At 43.4% G+C, this 14496-nt stretch overlaps 1 protein-coding gene across 2 annotated transcripts in view; it reads right to left on the minus strand.

The window, feature by feature from the left end:
* Nucleotides 1-14496, minus strand: part of TNPO1 (transportin 1) — a 1741771-nt gene that overhangs the window by 155269 nt on the left and 1572006 nt on the right. The window contains exons 20-21 of one of the 2 annotated variants that reach the window (XM_078675276.1): nucleotides 10382-10457; nucleotides 9418-9517 (exon numbers count right to left, since the gene is read on the minus strand). In XM_078675276.1, the coding sequence (XP_078531402.1) occupies nucleotides 9418-9517; nucleotides 10382-10457 (176 nt within the window). The remainder of the gene's footprint in view (nucleotides 1-9417; nucleotides 9518-10381; nucleotides 10458-14496) is intronic. The other variant, XR_013607056.1, reaches the window with a different exon arrangement.

Genomic DNA, 14496 nt, shown 5'->3' on the forward strand with positions numbered 1-14496 from the left:
GACTGGAAGACCCTGCAGATTCTTAGTGCCAAAAACGAACAAGATAGCCTCCTTAAAGGCCCGATGTGCTGCAGCATCACCTATGGCCCAGGGACTTTGGGGCTTGATAGGACCAGTTGTGGAAAAGCCTCCATAATTGCGGTTTGGGAGTGAGAGAGTGGCACCCTGATGTCCTCCTGACTTCTCTTTGGACGGAGAGTGGCTGGATGTGGTTGAGTCCTACTTCATATGGTTTCTCTTGGATTTAGATTTCTACTAACTGGGCGACTATGAAGAGGGCCTGTGGTAAAACTGGCCTTGAGAGAATTAAAGAGTTTGGGCCGTGGACTTGAAGCAGGACTTCCTTAAGATCTGAGATATCTGTTGGTGATTTACAGCTTCACTTCCCGGTCCTGGATCGCCTTTGGATGCATGAGGGCACATTCTTCATACAGCTTTGTGCCCAGAGTCCAAACACCAGAGGCACACCTTTTGTGGGTCTATTACCAAAATCTGATTCTGTCAAGGCATGGTTAAAACCCTGTATTCTTCTGTGTGGACATTTTTTCCTTAAACACTGGAAAATATTTCAGAAGGAATCAGTCAATCAACAAAGTGCGGTGCTCGTAGTTCCCACTAACAGGAACGGAAGGAAAGTAAATTACATTGGCTCGCAGGGAAGCGATTATATGGTCAATGCAGCGCCACACAAAGCCATTTAACGGTGCATGGGAGCACCGCTATGAAAATCTCCAGATCAAGTCTTGCAAGTGAGGTATCCATCAGAAACCTGATGGTGTTTCTGGCATTACACAGTGTTAAGAGTTATTAGTGGTGAAATCAGAAGAGGATAAGCTGTATCAATGGCTTTGGGTCTAGCCCGAGTTAATCAGATCTAAAGTAGAATCATCCAGCTGTCTTTTGTGGTAAAGTAAGAGTTTCTGATTTTGTATCACAGTCAAAGATACAAATGGTAAGCAAGAACTGGGAAGGATAAGTTACTTACCTGTAATCCTGGTTCTCTTCCAGGGGTATCCTCATCAAAGTCATAAGCACTGAATATTGCTGCCCATGGGTGGGGACCCGGAAAATAATATAAAAATTATATATGGAAATCATATATATCTAGCTCCACAAATATGTATGTACATATATCATTTTTTCTCACACCAATGCAACCCCTAAACTGAGGCTAAACAATGTAATTACCTATAAAAAGACTGTATTTGCAAGTATGTAAAACACATTAGGTCAAATAGCACTTGAACTCTGTGTTTTATTGAGCAAAACACTCATATATCATGAAAATTGAAAATAAACTAGACATTGTTAGCCCACAGGCTGCATTGTAAAACAATAGCATAGAAAATGAAAGCATTTTCAACAAAAACTGGCACCGTGCCTTTAAGGCAGCCATGACTCCTGGCTTCCCATCATGCCTCAGGGGTGACAGTTAGGTCAGTTGGTCTTTATATAACCCTGAAAGTCAGGGCTCGAAAACAAAACTATAAACACTTTGACATCATCTCATTTACCTGGGGAGGTGGCTGCGTTGCTTATGACTTTGATGAGGATACCCCTGGAAGAGCACTAGGATTACAGATTAGTAACTTATCCTTCTCTTCCAGGGGATCCTCATCAATAGTCATAAGCACTGAATAGAATAGCAAGCCCATCAATCACCTGTAGGTAAATGAGAAACACATAACCCAACCAAAGACGGTAACAGCTGAGATCAGCCATTAAAATGATTCCGCAAGGAGGTCTGGCCTACTTAGGTATCTGCTCTAGTGTCTGAATCTAGACAGTAGTGTCTGGTAAATGTATGGACGGACCTGCAGGTTGCCGCCTTACAAATCTCAGACATGGGCACATTATGAAGAAAAGCTGTAGTAGCCGCTTTTCCTCTGGTGGAATGAGCTTTGGGAGAAAACCCCAGGGTCTTCTGCGCCAATTGGTAAGCAAGTTTGATACATGAAACTATCCACCTGGAGATGGAACGTTTCGAAGCTGCATAACCAGATCTGATCGATCCATAGTTCACAAACAGTTGATCAGATTTTCTTATAGATTTGGACCGATCTAGATAGAATTTTAAAACCCTTTTCAGGTCCAAAGAATGCAAGGCCCTCTCAGCTGGAGTGGAGGGATTGTGAAAAAAGGTGGGAAGAGAGATGGTCTGGTTCACATGGAAATCTGACACCACCTTAGGCAGAAAAAAGGGATGTGTTCTCAACACCACCCTATTTGAACGGAACACCGTATATGGCTCTTTGGAACAGAGAGCTTGAATCTCGCTCACCCTGCGAGCTGACATGATCGCTATCAAAAAGGCAGCCTTCAAAGAAACATGCTGCAAGGTTGCTTTATGAGTGGGTTCGAAAGGAGGACCCATCAATTTTGATAGCACCAGGTTCAACTCCCAGGGGGGTGACGGAGGACGTACCGGAGGGTAGACCTTCTTCAAGCCCTGCAGAAAATCTTTCACAGCTTGTAACTGGAAAAAAGAAGATTGGGAAGGTGAGCGCCTATAAGCTGTTATAGCTGCTAAATGCACCTTAATGGAATTAAATCTCAACTCTGCTTTAGCCAGATATAATAGGTAAGGGAGAATGACCTCTTCCTGACCCTTGATAGGATGACAATTGTTCTGCATACACCACATGTAGAAACGCTTCCACTTGCATGCATAGGAATGCCTTATGGAAGGACGTCTCGCTTCTTTCAAAATGGACATGCAGTCCTGCGGCAGTCCTAGGTGGCCGTATTGTATGACCTCAGGAGCCATGCTGCCAAATTCAGTGACGGAAGGTTGGGATGATGAATCCTCCCGTTCATCTTGGATAGAAGGTCCGGCTTGCACATCAGCTTCCTGTGAGGACACTCTGACAGATGTAGAAGGTCCGTGTACCACCACTGTCTCGGCCAGTCAGGGGCAATGAGAATCATCTTTGTGTACGAGTGAGGTAGCTTGCTCACCACCTTCGGGATCAGCGGAAGGGGTGGAAAGGCGTACACAAATTCCCCTGACCAGTCTATCAAAAGGGCATTCCTTTTCGATCCTGGTCGGTAGTATCTTGAGGCGAAGTCTTGGCATTTGGTGTTTTCGTCGTCCGCGAAGAGATCTATGGTAGGATGACCCCATGACGGGAAGATGTTTTCGACTACCTCGTCGTTGAGAACCCAGTCCTCTCTGTCTTCGAAATGTTGGCTTTGAGCGTCTGCTCTCACGTTCTGTTCTCCTGGGAGATGGACTGCTGAGACTGACAGATTCCGAGCCAGGAGCCAATGCCACATATTTTGTGCCTCCAGGGAAAGGGTGCGTGAGCGTGTTCCTCCCGGTTTGTTCAAGTAGTACATTGTGGCGGTGTTGTCTGTTTGTACTAACACTGATGATGCTTGAATCAAGGGCAGGAAAGCTTTGAGGGCTAGATGGACTGCCCTTAGCTCTAACAATTTGATGTGGTAGGATCGCTCTTTGGTAGACCACAGTCCTTGCGTCTGGATATGACCCATGTGTGCCCCCTAACTCTGTAGAGAGGCATCTGTGATCAGCGTCTGGGCAGGTGGAGGTTGATGGAACGGAATACCGACGTGCATATTTCGCCTTTTCATCCACAAAGGTATGGACGCTCGCGCTGTCTTATGAAGCAGTGTTTCGAAAATCACTTGAGACTTGGTCTGGCGATCTGTCATGGGAATCCCCAGCTTAAGTGCCCCTCTGCCTAAAATGTCTTGGAAAGTGAAGATATCGTCCACTGGAGAGATTCTCGACGGTGGACTGTCAGTTAGTGTTGGAGAATAGTCTCTATGTGAGCGAGTAGAAGATGAGGAAGAAGTAGGAGATCTGTGTTCTCTTCTGCTGCTCCTTGACCTGGATCTCCTTCTGCTTGAGCGCACCGGGGTGCGCGTTTGCTCTATGGGTCTGGAAGGAGGTCGATACTGATCCACCTGCTGAGTTAACCGAGCTGCTGTATCTTTGTCGGGAGCCCAGTGATGTAATGGCCTGTACCATCTAGGTGACAACCTGCTGGAAGGCGACTTCTGTCTCTCTCTCTCTTCTCAGGGGAACGTGCTGGAGGAGATGGGTGTGAGAAGTTGGCCTGATATATGATGCTCACTAGTTCTAGTGATCACCCTGTATCAGTCCAAACAACCCTTATGGTGATTGGTTGTAAGTCAACCTTATAGACCAGCTATCCTAATGGTAGCATGGACAAAGCAGTCTTAGGCTAAACTCTTTTGGCATGTGAAGCCAGCTGTTTTACCACATATAACCCCTTGAATACCAGATGAAAGGACACCACACATGTTGTTATGAAAATAAACAATATATTTATTAATAACAAACACCTATTAACTCTTTATGAGATCAGAGGGCTAAGCACATAACAATCTCTTTAAGAAAAATACAGTAAGTCGCACAAATTACAATGGTGCCCTAGGGGCACGGCAAACCATATACTAAGTAAATGGTATAAGGAAATCGAGAGAAGAAATGGAGATGTCCAGAGGCTGTAGGATCGCTGGGACTACCCTACCCTAACCTTAGGTAAGTAGCAGGAGGCCCACGGGACGCGTGTGCAGAGTGTGAACTCACACGCGAGATGCGGAACAAAGTCAATGGGCAGAACAAATTACGAAAAGGTAAGTAAAAGACAGTTCCTACTAGTTACGACTAAAACGACAGGATACCTGGACACTAGGAGAGTCAATCTACCCTTGAGCACCGAAATGCTCTTGTTACCTCACCCACGGGCTGCGGGGGCATAGGTGTCAAAGTGTGTTGGCTTTCCGCGTCGAAGTCTATGGAGCCTTGAGGAAAGATGCTGCAGGCGACCAGGAGGAAGATGTCCGGTGCAATCCACGGGTGGATCGAGGAAGAAGAGGACCTGAAAGCAGAGGGGACAGTGTTCAAAGTCACTAGCCAGTGACCGGTGAGGAACCAGGAGGGAACCAGGTGCTGTCGTTGCGATCAGGTGAAGAGTGGACGCTTGTCTCTGCAGCCACGTGGACCAGGAGGTGTCTTCGACGACCAGGATGGAGGCACGAGCTGTCCCACGCAGGCTCTCGCTGTCTGTGGTGTCGGGTCCGGATTTGGAGTCAACAGGCCTTGGCAAAGGCAGCCCACGCGGTGAGTGGAAACGGCGTCTGGTGCGGACCAGGAGGGTCCGGGGTGCTCCTCTTTTGGAAGGGTACAAGGGCCAGTCTGGAGCAACCAGACCAGCGGTGTAGGTTTTGTGGATCATCGTCTAGGAGGCCACTAGCCAGCCGGCAAGTAACCAGACAACGCGTCGAGCAGCAACCAAGCAAAAGGGCCCCACGCAGATCTCGTGGATGCTGGAGGGCTGGTCTTCGGTGCAGGAGCTGCTCGGGGCTGGGGCTTCTCAATCCCCAAAGCACTTACTCGAGGATGCCTCTGAAGTCGTGCTGGAAGCGAAGTGCAGTTTCTTCAAGATGGCCGGTCCCACGTGTCTCGTCGCACCCACGGATCTCAGCTGTGCTGCAGATGTAGGTAGAGGTCGGAGAGGTGTGGAAGTCCGGATCTCGTCGGGCTCTGAAGTCTGGTTCCGGCAGGAAGGACGACAAAGTGAACCGCTAGGACGCTTGATGGTGCCTGCAGTTGCAGGGTGGACACTCCTTGCCCACAAGGGAGATTCTTCAGTCTTCTGTGGAGCAGAACGTCGAAGTCCAGAGTTTCTTCTTTGTAGAGTTGTTCAGGATAATCTATCTTGGAATGGGACCAGCTCATACCTTTATCCTGCTAAAGGGGGCTGCACTAGTGACTAGGTCCCTCCCATGGGTGGGACCAGGAAGGGGGGTGGTTACACCCCCTATCCTTAGTCTGGTTTCGTGCCAGAGCTGGGGCTGGAGTGCCACAGCAACTGGTTTGAACCGGGGTATGCACAGGGACACCTTGTGTGCCCCAGGCATGTCTCATTCCTTTCAGGCCTCCCTACCTCAATACACAAAACCCTGTCTGGGGTCGTGCTAGCACCTCCCTATGCAGGAAACCCTTTGTCCAGGCCTCCCTCGCTGGAAGGACTCCCAGCAGCAGGAGGTCAGACTTGTGTCTGTGGTGGCAGCATCCATTTTGTGATGCTGAGGCTTAGTTTACTTTAACCGGGGTTCACAGTTACATACATGTCGTGTCCCTCTAAAATGGTGGAATGCTACCCCCGTCGCCAGAACTGGCGAAGGGGTAGTATTCCAATTCGTATGACATCTTACTCGACATGTTTGGATAATGCTATACCAAAGTTAGCAATAACCGCGAGGATTATAATGCACTTAAGAGTATATGGTATAGCGTTATCATGGAACCAGCTATAAAGACTTGGTTCCGCAAGCTGCAGACAGGCTCAGCTCATGCTAGAGCACCATCTCACATAATTCCAAGCACTCTGCCTTCAGGATTGAGAAGGCCTGCCATAGGAGTGACTGGTAGGAATATATGTGTCCATTTTGGTGTTAGATATAGGTATACTATATCTACAGCAAAGGGTGATTACACCACCTTGCCCCAGCTGTCTTAGCAGCCAGTTGTGTCAGTTTGGATGGCCAGCCAGGGGTGGCATAATACATGCTGCAGCCCTTGGTAGGCCCTGGGTACACTTATGCCCTGGGTACCTAAGTTACACTGTACAGAGGCTGATAAGGTGACCCAGTATCCTATTAGGTATGTACCTAAGGTACATGGAGTCCATTTTACAGAGAGAGCAATTTGTCTGGGGTCCTGAATAGCAGGGCCGCAGGCCAACTAGGTCGAAAACCAGCTAAACACCAGGCAAAAAAGTTGGGGGTAACCATAGTCAGATATCCACCTTCCTACAATGGGTTCACCTCTTCATGCAGTGATCTTGCTGGTGAATGTCCTGACACTGCCCTGTCAGAAGAATAGATTACCACCTCCGGGGACCTAGATGTTGATCCGCGGTGAGAGATAGGAGAGCATGAAGAAGATGATGATAGGCTCACTGGAGGAAAGGCCTCTCCTGAAGGGCACCTATAGCGAGATCTGGAGCGACTCTATGATGCCTGTTGTCTTGACGGAGACTGTCCTGAAGAAAACCTCTTTTTTTTTTAGAAGGTGGGCTCGACCGTACAGGAGAACGTCCCTTTGACTTAGAACGCCTCTCCAACGCCAATGCCGCTTCCTTTCTCGACGTCGACTTTGGAGATCTCTGCTTCGACGTCGGCCGGTGATCCGGCGACGAAGTTGTCAAACTAGACGTCAGACTTACAGGCGTCTTCTGCGTTGATGTTGAGGTGTGCTGGGTCAACGTATGTCTCGACGCTGAAGGTGGTGACTGGTGTCTCGACGCCAAAGACTGATGAACCATCCTTGGCGGAAACCTGTGACTCGACGTCGAACGCCAGACGCTGACGGAGCAACCTGCTTTGACGTCGAACGCCGATGGTGAGGTGTTGACGAAGTGTGTCTCGACGTCGAACGCCGGTGTATCGACGGAGCGCTGTGCCTCGACGTCGATCGCCAGTGCGACGACGGAGCGATGTGCCTTGACGTTGTTCGTCGGTGCGACGACGGAGCGCTGTGCCTCGACGTCGCTCGCTGTGGCGACGACGGAGTGATCTGCCTCGACATCTTATGCCTACCTGGCGACGACGGAGACCTGCCTCTTGACGTTGAACGCCGCCTGGTTGACGTCAACGGAGGTACCGGAGTTCTCGACGTCGAAGTCTTCGCCGTCGAAGGATGATGAGCTGTCTTTGAAGATGTTTTAGTCGTCGCCGGCAGCTTCTACGCCGGTCCCGACGGAGAACAGGTCCGGACTTCTCTCAACGTCGACCGTGTTATCTTCTGCTGCCTTTTAGGAGACCTACCTCTTTCAGAGAGGCCATAAATCTGAATTCGCTCTCTGTCTTTGAGGGTTCTCCTTAACAAGTTCTTACAGTGTTGATAGCTGTCTGAAGAATGTGTCTCAGGGAGACAGAGGATACACACAGGGTGTGTGTCAGTCCTGGCCTTTTTGCCACAGGAGGGGCAAGGATCGAAAAGGGAAGGACTTTTGACAAAAATAAACCTTGTTTAAAAACACAAAAGGCAGCACTAGCACTCTAAAGTCAAAAGACGTCGAGTGAAAGTGAAAAACATCAAGATATTTTTGACAGAAAGTCAAAAAAGGTAGGAACTGTAAAACCAGGGTCCTGACTGAAGGAGCCGGAAAGAACAATTGACCTAACTGTCACCCCTGAGGCATGATGAGAAGCCAGGGGTCATGGCTGCCTTAAAGGCACGGTGCCAGTTTTTTGTTGAAAATGCTTTAATTTTCTATGCTATTGTTTTACAATGCAGCGTGTGGGCTAACAAGGTCTAGTTTATTAGCAATTTTCATGATATATAAGTGTTTTGCTCATTAAAACACAGAGTTCAAGTGATATTTGACCTAATGTGTGGTTTATTTACTTGCAAATACAGTCTCTTTATAGGTAATCACATTGTTTAGCCTCAGTTCTGGGGCTGCATTGGTATGAGAAAAAATGATATATGTACATACATATATGTGGAGCTAGATATATATGATTTCCATATATAATTTTTATATTATTTCCGGGGTCCCCGCACATGGACGGGAATATTCAGTACTTAGGACTATTGATGAGGTTACCCTGGAAGAGAACCCATCGATCTTACGACAAACACTCTGGCCATCAAGGCAGTCACAGACTATTTGCTGGTGTTGGGAGAGCAGCAGCCAGTTGAGGGTGTGTTTCTGGTTCCTGACAATAACTAACATGGATTCCTGAAAGGCCTATATCCTCCCTAAGGAGAGAAGCCTTGTCTTTCTTATGTACTTCTTTTGGTGCGGGTATCAGTACTACTCAGAGGATTTAATTTTCTAAGTGTTCTACTGATTCCAATTAGATGAGGATAACGAGTGTATGTGTTTACTGTGGTGATGCTTTCATGAGGTGATCCCTATGCTGTGCTCCAGTGAGGGGAGAAATAACTTGATTGTTACATTGACAGTACCCTGTGCAAGGTCATAAAAACTGTGTCTACCTGTGATGGATGACATTTGGGTGTAGAAGAGAAGAGGTCACACAAGACTGTTGCATAAATATGTGCTTTGTGTATACACATCCAGGCTCTCACAATGAGGGTACATCATAAATATTTGTCTGCAACAGTGGAAAAGAGGACTAAACACTGACTGCTGCAATGGGAGGACAGAAATCAAAGAAGCATCCCTTCAAAAAGAAAAGAATAAGGCCCAAAAGGGTCACCTATCGCATCTCAGTTTGAATTGTGTCGGAATCACCTGATACAGCCTCAAGAAAAGGTCATGATGATCTGTAGGAAGGCTTAGGCATTGAAAAGTAAAGTTAACAGTACAATTACCTTGTTTTTACTCTTTAAGGGGTGGGGGAGCTTTCATTGAGCAAAGACATTTGGACATGCGTTAAAAATCTTACCTGCACTACTCCACCAGGGTTAACAGTGATCATGGTGCAAATGCCACGGAATGCAGAGTCTTTCTCTTCATTGTCCCGTATATTACGTAGAGAGGTGCACCTAATAAATTCCAGAACCAAGTTATCACATTACTGTCCAATTTGAAATATTTTCTTAGAGTGGTTGATGACATTTGATGGAATATGTAAGCTAACTTTGTACAACAGTAATGTATTACAAAATTGGATGCTTGGTAACCTATCTCTAGAGCATTTGTACCTAGGTATTTCATAAAATTAATAAATACTAAATGAGTTTATATGATCTTTTCTTATTTTACTTGAAGACTTGAAGAAAGTAAACCATGTTACCTTCTTATAAGACAGATGGACATCTTTATGAAAGGATTCTATTTCTGACCCAAAATATATACTGTAATCTATATTGCACTCAATAAGATTACACATTTACATGTGTTCTTTTCAACATACAATGTACGAAGTACACACTAGAAACCACTTTCAATGTGAAAATAATGGTTAAGGTGATTTATTATTAACCAGAATTAACCAATATTTTATACAGACTATCTCAATGGGTGCTTATTACAATTTATAGTATAGATATATATGTCTAAATGCTTTATTTTGTACATAACATTCTATTTCTGATAGCACTGGCATGCATCTAGTTTCGTTCTTGTCGATTTTTTAAAATGCAATTATACAGTCAGGGTTTTTATTACAGCAAGCATGTGACAACCTTATCCCGTGCATCAATTAGTCATTAGGCACAACAAACAAAATAAATCTACATGACGGAGCTACTGAAGAACTCACAAACCTCATAGGACAAGATTAGTCACATGGTTGGCAATGATTAAGGGTTTGTGATTTTGTAACCACTGAAATTATATCTAAAAGATGAGATAGAAAGAAAGACATGAAGAAAAATGAATTAAAATAAAGATTGAATAATACACACCAGGGTCTTATAAACTGCTGTAGCATGGGGGCCACCTCTTGAGGACAAACGTAACCAAGACGACCAATTGTTATTGCTAAGGTAACGCAATCACGGTTATACACCACCAAACGCCAACCAAGACATGAGCAAATGAGGGGGAAGGAGAAAAAATAAAGAAAAAACAACAAATAACTCAGAAACAGAAACCAACAGAATCTGTGTATGATAATAAACATAAGATATTCACTAGTGTGGTTCATCACTACCCCTAAATGGGGAAGCAACATACAAGGCATACTCTTGAGAGGGCATAGACAGAGAGGAGTTTTTCAACAAAAACAGCAAGAGAACACCAAGAACACCATTTAGAATCTTCTTACTATACAGGGCCTGCAATTACCTTTTAATTAAGCTAACATAATATGTTTAAAAACTTTAGAAACTTTCATTCTTAGACTTGTTAATTTGTTTTTTGAGGGATATTATCATTCTGGTTTAATTTCTGCCAAACATCTCTCTGATAAAGATGGTACATCTGAGAAATACATACTTCAAATTTGATCACACAAGACTTTCCTTTTTAAGAAACCATTGTCTTTTCAACAGATTACAGGAACAGTTTCATCCAAATGAATACAGACTTTTTTTTTTAAATGTCTGACTTTGAGAATAAAAAGTATTTACTCTACACTACCTTCAATTACAGACAAACTAATATATGAAGGAAGTCGTTATATAGCACATATTCCATATCTTCATGGTGTTTTGAAAATATAAATGTCTTTTATTCAATTATTCCTATTAGAAACCATCTTTGCTTAGCCCATTTTGTTTTATAAATCATAATAGTCCATTTAGTAAAACGTATGACTTCCAATTTATTTTTTAAACATCAAAAAAGTTGTAAAGGAGAAGGTAGATCAGAAGTGTTGCCCAAGTTTATTGGTAACAGGTGTTCCTTCCAGGGAAAAGAAATATGAACACCTCTTGGCCACAACAATCAGATGTGCATTGAGCCAAGACAGAAAAATGGCAGTGTTCATGTAGAGGTAAAAACCAAAAGTGATTAAGCATCTAGCAAATATTTATGTAAAGAGCGAATTTTGTATTAATGGTGTTCTCTTATTTAATCACATTTGTTTCAGATAAAGGATAGACAGGGAGGAAATGTTCAAAGATTATTTGAAGCAAAATACACAAATACTAAAAATTCAGCAGATTTAAATGAAGCAGGAAAAGAAAGACTGTTTAAAAGAGACAAACTATGCAACATTCTCATAACAGGCATTTATGAACAATCTGATGAAACATGCAATAAAGCACAAGATGCTCTTTCGATAAAAAGTTCAGTGCAGGATGAATAAACTGAAATTCAGAAATTGTAACAAAAGTAGTTTTTTTCAATTCAACATGCATGAAAATTGACTAAATAAATTTGCAGTGGCATTTTCATTTTGTTTTGGGACAGGGATTTCTTTAAGAGTCAAAAATGCCAAGTCAATATCACCATTTTATTTTAAAATGGTCTCTCACTAAACATACATGAAAGCCACAATAGTAAGGGCTAGGTCACTAGTATCCCACAGTAAACTGATTAACAAATTACATCACAATCAACATTCATTGGCAACAATGCATCTATTAACACAAACTGGAATGAACAAACATTTCCAATTATAGAGCTTCAGTCTAGTCACAAATATGTAAGGTGTTGCTAAGTGTCCAGGTAATGCCTGATTACCCTACTGAAAAAGGTTGGTTCACAAGCATGTTGTTTAGAAGAGTATTAACAAAAACAATATATGCCCCCACCACCTCCTATGCAAAATGTGATACCTGCATATGAAAAAGTCATCACGTTTTACAAGAAAAAATGTAATAATCCTAAACCTTTTAATCTGTAAAAGTAAAACATTTTCATCTCATAACATGCACATTAACCAATGCTGAAAAATGTCCAGCTATGTTACCACGTTTTGGCATGCCATAGATTGCCAAATACAAATTTATCATCTGATGTGTCCCCAAAATTTGTAGTTTATAACAAAAACAGCAACTAACTGCAATCTGTATATGTAGTAAAACAAATTTAAATTGATACTGCAGAATTTTTATTACAAATTAAATTCATACTTTGAGATGAGAAGAATGTTGTTAGCATACAAACCATGCATACTATTTCTCTTAGTTTAGAGTATCACAAAACCTAATAAACTGCTGCTGCTCCAACAATTAAATATTGTCTCCAATGATCATTTAACCACTGAAAAGGGGTAATGTTACATACCATGTAAGCATCTACTCGTAGCATGTAGTGTAGCAGATTCACTTGCTATGCATACTCCTGCCATCTAGTGTTAGGCCTGGACTCTGCAAGTTGTTTTTCCATCGAGGATGTTTTATGATCGGCGCCATGTGTCGTCTCTCCTACCCCTCGAGGTATTGCGCATGTTCAACGGCTCCTATGTTAGATAATGTTTTTTTTCCCCATGCCATAGAGGAAGTAAGGTAAGTTAGCTTTGCTGTTGAACATGCTGTATTTATGTATATATCTGTCACCACATAATACCTGCCAGGGAGGTGGGTGGTTGCATGTCAATCAATAAAGCAGTACCTCTCTCCTGGTGGCTTTAGGCATGAGATGAATGAACGGTTTAATTTGATAACACGCACGATTCACCCCAACCGGGGTACCTTGGCACACCGTTAGTACAGAAAGGCAAAAAATGCATTTAAAACAATGCAGTTGTAGTGCTTTCCTAAATGTGTTGTAGTCCAGACAGGTTCTGACAGAAAATGGCAATTTGTTCCAGAGGGTGGGGGCCAAATAAGAAAAAGATGGTGCGTTTGTTTGAAATCATGTTTAAAGGACTGTTTGTCCAACTAGAGCCTGTTGTCTGGAGTGTACAACCACTTTGTAAAAGTGTGTGGGTTTATCCATGTTGCTGCTTTGCAAATGTAAATGAGAGGAACGTTACCTAGAAATTCCATTGTTGCTCCTTTGTTCCTTTTTGAATGAGCACTTGGCATGGTTATTAATGTTCATTTTGCCTTACTATAGCAAGTCGATATACATTTGACTATTCATTGTGCTATTCCTGATTTTGAGATTGCCTTACCTTTACGTGTACTTGAGTACGTGTACTTGAGAAAGATACAAACAGTTGCTGTGTTCTTCTTACGGGTTTTGTGTATTTCCAATAGAACAGAAGTGCATGTTTATCAAGTGTATGCAAAGCACGTTCTGCTACAAGTTCTGGTTTTGGAAAGAAAACTGGTAACTCTAAAGTTTGATTTAAATTGAAAGATGATATAATTTTGGGAGGAACTTTGGGTTTGTGCGTAAACACTCTTCAACAGTTAGCGCATTTGTATTTCGCTGACCATGCGTAGGGAGGTTATTGCTACAAGGAAAGAAACTTTCCATGTTAAGAATAGTATTTGACAGTTATGAAGTGGTTCAAATGGTGGTCCCATGAGTCTTGTTAAAATAATGTTTAGGTTCCATGTAGGTACAGGTGGTATACGAGGTGGAATGACTCTTTAATCCTTCCATGAAGGCTCTGCTGCCAGGAATGTGAAAAGGAATTGATGCCTCCTGTTTTGTAGATACGCTGCAATGGCTGCTAAATGTAGGTGTATGGAAGTAAATGCTAAATGCGGTTTTTTGTAAATGTAACAAGTATACTAGTTGTTCCGTGGTAGAGGATGGATTCAAGTTTTGTGACTCACAATAGTGAACAAAAAGTTTCCATTTAGCAGCATAGCATGCCCTTGTGGTTGGTCTTCTGGCCTCTTTAAGTAGTCATGCATTCTGGGGATAGATTTAAATATCCTAACTCTATGACTTCAAGAGCCAGATGGCAAGATTGAGCTGTTGAGTGTTGGGATGTTTCACCATTCCCCCGTTGTGAGGTAGAAGATTCGGATAGTTGGGTAGCTTCTCGTGAGGTACTAGTGAAGCTCCAGTAGTATGATGCAACATGGTTGTCAAGCCCATGTGGGAGTTATGAGTATCAAGGTTAAGGAAGTCTGTCTGAATTTCCTGACCACGCATGGAATGAGGGTGAGAGGCGGAAAGGCTTATACAAATATCCCTGATCAGTTCATGCATTGCGCGTTCCACTTAGATT

The sequence above is a fragment of the Lissotriton helveticus genome, chromosome 2_1 (assembly GCF_964261635.1).
Source record: "Lissotriton helveticus chromosome 2_1, aLisHel1.1, whole genome shotgun sequence".
NCBI classification, from domain to species: domain Eukaryota; kingdom Metazoa; phylum Chordata; class Amphibia; order Caudata; family Salamandridae; genus Lissotriton; species Lissotriton helveticus.